The sequence below is a fragment of the Crassostrea angulata genome, chromosome 2 (assembly GCF_025612915.1).
Source record: "Crassostrea angulata isolate pt1a10 chromosome 2, ASM2561291v2, whole genome shotgun sequence".
NCBI classification, from domain to species: Eukaryota; Metazoa; Mollusca; class Bivalvia; order Ostreida; family Ostreidae; genus Magallana; species Magallana angulata.
This window is the reverse complement of record NC_069112.1, coordinates 30,486,790-30,495,730: the sequence shown is the minus strand read 5'-3', so window position 1 is coordinate 30,495,730 and position 8,941 is coordinate 30,486,790. Positions and strand designations below refer to the sequence as shown.

General features: G+C 39.3%; 1 protein-coding gene across 1 annotated transcript; it reads right to left on the bottom strand.

Annotated features, from left to right (window-relative positions):
• Positions 1-7,027: 7,027 nt before the first annotated feature.
• Positions 7,028-8,344, bottom strand: LOC128174177 (uncharacterized protein F54H12.2-like). Its single transcript, XM_052839796.1, has one exon. It carries the CDS (start codon positions 8,342-8,344, stop codon positions 7,028-7,030), a length of 1,317 nt encoding a protein of 438 aa, XP_052695756.1.
• Between the last annotated feature and the right edge of the window lie 597 nt (positions 8,345-8,941).

Below are 8,941 nucleotides of genomic sequence, written 5' to 3'. Positions count from 1 at the left end.
AAAAATTCTTGTTGAGTTTTGATATTCTATATACCTTATTGTCGTGTGAATTTGATGACTAAATTATTACACATACGAAATGGAGAGGGAAAAAAATAATAAAACTCGGCTAATTATAGATTACACAAATGATTTAAGATATATTAGAGGGGTATAATAGCAGTTGAGTGTTTTCCTATCAGATGATTTAATCAAGACCTGTTTGCCATATTGTAGGTCAACATTCCCAGATCCCTTCATTCTCATCAAGTTGTACTGGTTACTATGGTTAAGATAAGATTATAAATAATCTGCATCTTTTTATTCATATATATTACAATTGATAAAAACGTCTATATAATAATGTCATATAACTTTATATTAAAGAATGGCAGACGGTAGCCTATTAAAAGAAATACTAGACTCCTTGCATGACGTGGATAGCATCAATTTCTTTGCGGCTGCCAATGGTTTAACCGGAGAGGATGAGGTCGAAAACCGACTGAAGGAAGTCCACATTGATAATTTATGGGAGGAACTTCTTCTTGATCTTGGACCCGATTTTAAGAAACCTAGACACTCCTTTGATATTGAAGGGCCGTCTACCAGCATTCAGTCAGGGGGTAGGGATGAAAAAGAAGAGAAACCTTATTTTATATGGAAGAAGGATACCCGGATCTTCAGGAAAAACCTGGCCCGTGACACGACATTCAAAGTCAAGTTCAATGAGCAATGGAGGGGGGATAAATTAATAGATGTACCAACTAAATTACACGAGATGTTTGACGACCTGTTGTCGCTGGCAAGGGGTCACGATGCAGATCTGGGAAGGGTGGTCTTGAGTCATCCTAGTTTAAACAATCCTATCGTTGTCCCGTTACAGTCCTGGGAAAGTTTAAATGCAGATGTCGTCATGTCTGAGATTACCAAAGTTCTCAATTCGAACGAAAGTTTACCCGTAGACGAAAACCTGATTGTCACCATCGGATCCATTGATTTGCCTAAAGGAGGAGGTAATCCAAGAAAACTACCCATCACTTCTCTGTTCGGACCCAAAAATAGCATAGAAAGGAAAAAATCACTTTTTCACGTACAAAATGATAACAATTTATGTCTGGCAATTTCGATCGGTCTGTGTTTTCTAAAAACGTGTAAAAAAGTGGACGCCGATACATGGTCACAATTGGCGAGGGATGATTCGAAACAGATGTTAGATCATGTTCTCAAATACCGCACCGTTTCCAAGACTTATTATGACAATATCTTAAAAAAGTCGAGAAAAAAATTGCAAACCAAGTTGGCGATGTGGCTGTGTGAAAAAGCCGGAGTGCCCACTAACAGATATCTAGGTCTAAATGATATCGAGCCTTTCGAAACCTTACTCGATGTCTCTATCAACGTCGTGTCCTCTAGAGTAGGAAACAAGTTTGTCAAGGTGACGAAGGACCAGGATAAACCTCGTCTCTATCTGTATCACATCGACTCGGAAAACGAAAAACACTGGCACGGGATCGCCAGAATACAAGGGTTTTTCAAAGCGTCGTACTTTTGTCATACTTGTTTGAAACCGTATAAAAATAAATCGAAGCACTCTTGCACCACCTCTTGTACGGTGTGTTTACATGACAACTGTCGAGAAACGGATGTCCAAATGGGCTGTCGTTCATGTGGTCGAGTTTGTCGATCTTGGGAATGTTTTAAAAGACATAAAGAAAAACGAAAAGTCAAAAAAGAGAGTTATCCCCCTGCCTGTGAGTTGTTTCACCAATGTACAAAATGTAGAGTCATTCTGGAATGTGCCAAGCGCTCTCCTGATTTACATGTTTGCGAAGAATGGCAGTGCCCTAACTGTCGAGAATATCAGAAAGGGGAACATAATTGTTATCAAAATTCATATGGATCTGAAATGGAAAAACGAAACAAGAAATTTATATTTTACGATTTCGAGACGCGCCAAGATGACATCTTTCATTGTGAGGTTGGCTACAGTCCGTCTCGCATTAGATGTCGACAGTGTGTTAAAGAACCACGTCAGTGCGTCAATTGTAGATTGTGTCAGAACTGTCGTGATCCGTCTTGTGGTCTGACACAACACAGAGTCAACTTTGCAGTACTTCAGACCGCATGTCACAAATGCGAAAAAAAGGAATTGGTGGAGGGCGCCACCTGCAGTTCTTGCGGAACTCGATGTAAAAATTGTTCTCAGACCTACAAGGAAGAATACCTATTTTCTCCTTGTCCCGACACCTGTGGGAAAAGAGAACAGGTGTTTTCAGGGGATAACGCCGCCGAACAGTTTTGCGCTTACGTCACCAGTAAGACCTGCAAAGACTCGATTTTAGTTGCACACAACGCAAAAAGTTTTGACTTGTACCCTGTTTTAGAGGTTCTCATCGATCGTCACTCCATTCGACCTAGCAAGATCATATATAGCGGTTCCAAAATCATGTACATGCATATAGCCCAAAAACTGAATTTAACTTTTGTGGACTCTCTCAATTTCCTTCCCATGAAACTAGCAAAAATACCAGAAGCTTTCGGTCTGCAAGAACTCTGCAAAGGATACTTTCCACATTTGTTCAATACCAAACTTCATCAAGATTACGTGGGACCTTATCCAGAATTACAGTACTACGGACACGAATTCATGTCAACAGAGGAGCGAAAAAAATTAGAAGACTGGCATGCAACGAAAGAGAACGAGACGTTTTGTTTTCGAGAAGAAATGCTGCAATACTGTCGCTCGGATGTCGATATATTGCGACAGGGCTGTCTTGAATTTAGAAAATTAATGATTAACGTGACAACCATCGACGAACACGTTACACAAGCTGATGGAAGTTTAAAAAAACAAACCACCTATGGAGTCGACCCGTTCGATTACGTCACCATTGCGAGTGTATGTATGGGCATTTTTAAGTCTTTGTTTTTAAAGGGAAAGAAGAAATTACAAATAACAAAAGACGGGAACACGGAATGGTACGACATCGAACATTTAAGAGGGCTGCAAGTGGTAAACCTTGAGGAATCATGGGTCCCTGTTGTCAATCTTCAAAACGACGAAAACGTGAAAATAGGCAAACGAGAATTCAAGAGTCCCATAGCTGTCGTGCCTTCTCAAGGGTACACGAAACGAGATAATTACAGTAAAATCTCAATCCAGTGGTTAGAATGGTTGATGGAAAAAAGTCGTCAGCGAGGGAAACCCATTAAAATTTCACACGCCCTAAACGGAGGTGAATATCAAGTTCCGGGCACCAATTACAGATGTGACGGATATTTGAGCACATTGTCTGGAAAAGGAACCATTTACGAATTTTACGGTAAGAACAAACACATTTATTTCTTTAACAGTTGCCCCTCTCTCTCCCCCTCAACTGAAGGGGGGGCGGCGGCGGCGGCGGCGGCGTACTGGATTATAACCCAATGTATTTAAATTGGTTTTTTTTATGTTTTACAGGCTGTGTGTTCCACGGTTGTCCTTCCTGTTTCCCAGAGGAACGGAATAACACCAAACATCCGTCCACCAATCAAGCAATCAAAGAATTATACGATATGACAATTAACAGAGAAAAAGAACTTAAGCATCTTGGATACAAGTTGGTTACCATTTGGGAGCATCAATTTAAATATCAACTGGACAAAAACACGATATTACAACAATACCTGTCGACATTAGACCTGCAAGATAGACTCGACCCACGTGAGAGTTTTTTTGGGGGCAGAACCAATGCCATCAAACTACATTACAAAACCGACGAAGACGAAACCATTCAGTACTACGACTTTACCAGTCTTTATCCATGGACTAACAAATATTGTCGATATCCCGTAGGACATCCTACGATCATCACAGACGAGTTCCAGGTCATGTCTCAGTATTTTGGGCTTGCCAAAATTAAAATTTTGCCTCCAAGAAAACTCTACCACCCCGTGCTCCCTTACAGTTCAAATGGGAAATTAAAATTTCCATTGTGTAGAAAGTGTGCAGACAAAGAAAATCAGAACGAATGTGCGTGCTCTACAGAAGAAAGGGCAATCACGGGTACATGGTGTACACCTGAAATTCAAATGGCAATGTCTAAAGGGTACACAATTTTGAATATCTACGAGATCTATCATTTTCCCGAGTCGTCCAAATACAACGTCGAGTCGTGTAAGGGGGGATTGTTTACTCAGTATGTAAATATGTTCTTGAAAATCAAACAAGAGGCTTCGGGATTTCCCGATGAATGTGTTACGGAAGATGCGAAATGGAAATACATCAGAGATTACAAAGAAAATGAAGGCATAGATTTGACTTACGAGAAAATAGAAACCAATCCAGGGTTACGATGTTTAGCTAAACTCTGTTTAAATAGTTTCTGGGGTAAATTCGGTCAGAGATTGGGCATGCAGCAGTCCATGTTTATCCACGAATCAGAGGCCGACAAATTTTTTCAAATGCTTTCGGATCCAACAAAGATACCCCACAATTTCCAAATTGTGTCAAAAGACATGATTCACTTAGAATGGAGTAATAATCCTTTATTTGCTCAATTTGACAACAAAACAAATATCTTTTTAGCGTCGTTTACTACGATGTGGGCTCGACTGAAACTGTACAGTGTTCTCGACAAACTGAACGAAAACGTATTGTATTTTGATACAGACAGTGTCATTTTTAAGGCTAACAAGTCGGACGATTTGAGTCACCTTCCCATCGGCAATTACCTGGGCGAGTTAACGAACGAGATCAAACCCAAAGACGGCTACATTGTTGAGTTTGTCTCAGGAGGTCCAAAGAATTATGCGTATCGCACTTTGTCGGGTAGGGAAGAATGTAAAGTGCGGGGCTTTACATTGAACTGGGCCAATTCAAAATTGATCAATTTTGATGCCATTAAGTCAATGATCTGCACTTCACACGAACGACAAATCGAAATCATCAACCCTTGTAAAATTTCGAGGGACAGTAGAAAGAGAAAATTGCTGAACAGAGTAGAAACTAAAAATTATAAAATTGTGTACACCAAAAGGAAAATTCTTCCCAATTTAGACACATTGCCTTTTGGATATTAATTATGTTATAAAAACCCCTGTTTTTGATGTTTTCATTTTTTATTAAATGATGTTCACAAATAAATGATAAACATTACACTTTTGTTCATTGTTATTACATTGTCAATAGGTAATCCATGGAGTATGTTTTTTCTTTCGCCGAACATTAGTGATTCCAGGAGGTCTTCCGACCTTTTTCGTACTGACATAACCAGTACCAGTTTGTAACTTATTCGTATCGTCTAGTTGGTCGGTGATATTTGGGCCTGGATCTTCAGAGGTTTTCTCAGAGCTTTTAGTGGTTTCTAAAACAGCTTGAGTAGACTGATCCTTGGTATGGTCCAGTTTATGAAGTAGATGTTCATATTTCAGTTTCGGCACAAGTATCATTTCCCTCGCCATTTTTCATTTAAGTTTTTGCACAATAGGTTTTAGTAAAAGCGATACTAAAGAAATATGTTTGAGTAATATCCGACGTTTTTCTCGGTTGCTGACTTCTCTAGATCCCAGAGATCGAATGTGTGATTCGTAAGGTTTCAACTGGTTTATATACTTTTTAGGCAACGGATAAGTCCCCGTATAAATGTTGAGTGATATTTCACTTAGCACGTCATACTGTTCACTTGTCAAGGCTTTGACGATCACTTTTTGTTGTGCACTGTCTGCATATACAAGAAATTTGAAAAAAGCCTCGTGTTTCTTGACTGTTTGCCACATGTTTAAATAATGAGAAATAAATACGAAATCAGGTTCCTTTATATAGGTTGGTAAATGATCATATCTTCACCCGGGAGGATACGAGATCTAAGTTGATAGTCCCTGTTTTGTGTTGGTTCTAAGCAAACGTGCAGATAACCGAAATTAGGTCGAGTTGCAGATTCGTATGCCGATTTGAAAAAGGAAACCTGACCTGGTAATATCTGAGATCCAAAGGTGATGACCTGTCTTGAGTCCCGGTAATTCTTAAACAAAATAACGTTAAGGAAATTTAATGAAATGGTCCTGGCATATTTACCCGGAGGATATAGGTTCTGTGACAACATCACAATGGTCACATTTCGATGATGAGATGTTACTGTGAACAATTGTACACAGTGCGGAGATTGTACAACCTGCAGCATGAGATCATCCAGCACTACTACGGTGTGATCAATACCCTCTGTGTACTGTTCTATATCGTCTTTAGAAGGCAATTCTTGGTGTAATGAAAAGTTTGGTATCGTCTGCACCATCTCCTCAAACATAGGTTGATGTTCAGAATAAGCATAAACTATTCTATCAACAGGCGTGGAAAACATTCCATTTGCGTTTTGTAAAAGTTCTTTTGTGAAATGCGTTTTCCCGCTTTGTGTACTACCACATATCAAAATGGTGGTAGGTGCCGAAAAAGGAAGCAAGGAACGGTTGTTCATATTAACACCACTTTCTATTTCGATGTTTCTCGGTCGCCAGACCTTTTCAAAATAATGTTTGGTGCTATGTCACACACTTATATATAAGTATACAAGCATAAAAACAATTCCAGATATAATTTTAAGATTTATTTAATGATACATAAAATATTCATGTATGAAATGCTTTACAAAGCCATCATTTGATTGCATGTCAAGAGAAAAAAAATCATAGAAACGATTGAAAGATTTTTTGAAACACAATCTGGCAATTAGAAATACTAATACATAAAGTCCACACAGATTGGAATTACGAGGTTGAAGTCGATAAGATTTAAAACGACATTCTGCACTGTTCGTCTTTAAAAAGTTTTGAATATCTTGACTGTAGTCAGCTGGTGATTTCCCAAGGCTGTCAAAGAACTCGGCTTGCAATGGACTGTACACGATTAATGCCACCCAGTGTTCTCCAGGAAATGGTAAAGGTTGAGTATTGACAATGAAGGCGCTCGGAAATTCTGTAACCATTTGAGGCAAAGTATTACTAGCAAACACACCTTTTACGAAACGTCTTAAGCAAGGATCTGTCTTCACCATATTCAACAGTTGTGTTGAATTCATGGTTGAATGTAATTAATGTCACGTGATTTGTCAACCTCAAGTAGAGATGAAAATGTTGCAAATACAATAACATTGGCTGCTTTGGTTGTTGTTTGTTTGAATTTTAGTTCCAGTCTGGTGTTTCCTCTTCGAATCAGGTTTAAATACTCTTCTCCAAATCCACTCGGATCTATCGTAAACACGAAGAGTGAGTATCCGTTTCCAAAATTTTCACGAGAAATAATCAGCCCAGCATCGTTGTTCCATTTCCCAGAGGCTTCAAATAAACGAACATAGGCGGCTGAATAATGTCCAGCCGTAAAGTCCGTCTTCAGTGGTCTTCCAGGTACGCTTTCTCCGTTGACGTATATTCCAATATCTGTTAATTCCATATGCTCGAAATTAAAAGGGTTGGTTGTGTAATCCCCATTTACAGCTTTCTGGTCCACCAGAGCCACCACAATTCGATCGGGTACTGCCTGTGGAAATATATTGTCCCAGTAAAACTCGGTTGATCCTTTGGGTATGGTATTCATTTTCAGTTCATTTCTTGATATTGTATACTTTACAGGAGTGGATTCAATCTGTTTACTGTGGTTAAGCAAAACACCTGGGTCAACACGTACTTTGGCCACTTTGTACACGACGTCTAGTATTTCTAACTTGTAAGCAGGTGCAGAAGTGGAAGACATGATGACAAAAGGGGCACTGGATCTAAAGAGTTTGATGTAGATGTCTACTCCGTTAATCAAGTATTTATCTATATCAAAGATATCTTCCATCAGGTTCCCTTCCAGCTCAAAGACTTTACTTTCCTGAGTAAAACCATACCGCATGATCAGACCAACATTGCCTCCACCGTACGCATTTGCGTCACCAAGATTCCCCTCGTCTTTAAAGAACAGCTCCGATTGTTTTTGTGAATTGAGTTCATCTTTCCCACTGAACAAAATTGTTTTGAGGTAAGCCTTCCACGGATAGTTATTGGTATTGAAAGAGACCAACTTGTTGTTTAAGTAGACATCCATTTGAGAGAACATGCTTTGTAGAGGTAGGTTCACTATACCAGTTTCTTCGTTTGCTGACAGTGGAGATCCATCAGCTTTCAAAATTCGGGCCTTTACGTATAGTTTACTTCTTTTTAAATCAATGTATTCTGCTCCTGAGCCTGATACAACAATCTCGATGGGAGTGTCAGACACTCCTATGCTGGAAATTGGTCTTGCTTCTGTAAAATACACTTTCTCGACCGCTACTTGGTTTGTGGGGGATGCAAAAAGAGAGAGTTCCATTGGTTGAGCTATGTCTCTATTGTCACTGCTTAAAAATGCCATTTTCACAGCTTGAAGATACTCTTGTAGCTGTCGATATTAAATTCTTTCTTTTTTCTAGATTGTGTTGTTTTGTTTGGCACGCGTCGCTGTTTCTTGACAGGCGTCTTCTTCTTTACGCTCGTGGCCTTTCTTTGTTTTCTTGGTTTGAATGTACCGGTATGTTTTTTCCTCAGAGTTTGAGATGTTGTTGGCTTTAATCTCTTTGAAGAAATGACAGAAGATTGTAAGCGTGGCCTTTTTATACCCCCATTCACTTTGACAAATGGTACACCCTCTTTAACATCCTTTGCATGTTCCACTTTAGCTCTTTCTTCCACAGCAGCTACTGGAGTCACCTGAGTGCTGTTCTCTTCTGATTCTAACTGTGAGTGATTTCTCAGTGGAATCACGTAGGACTTGTAACTTTTCACACCTCTTCCAATTTGCTTTGGTTTGTATCTGTAAGGGTTGAATTTTTTCTCTGCCATGTTCTTGTAGAAAGCCTCCCATATTCGGGGATCGCTGACATAAGTCAGACTATTCATTATAAAACGTAAGGAATTTTCTTGAAATGAAGTGTCACGGTCACAGGTCCGTTTAAAAATGAAACTAAATTTC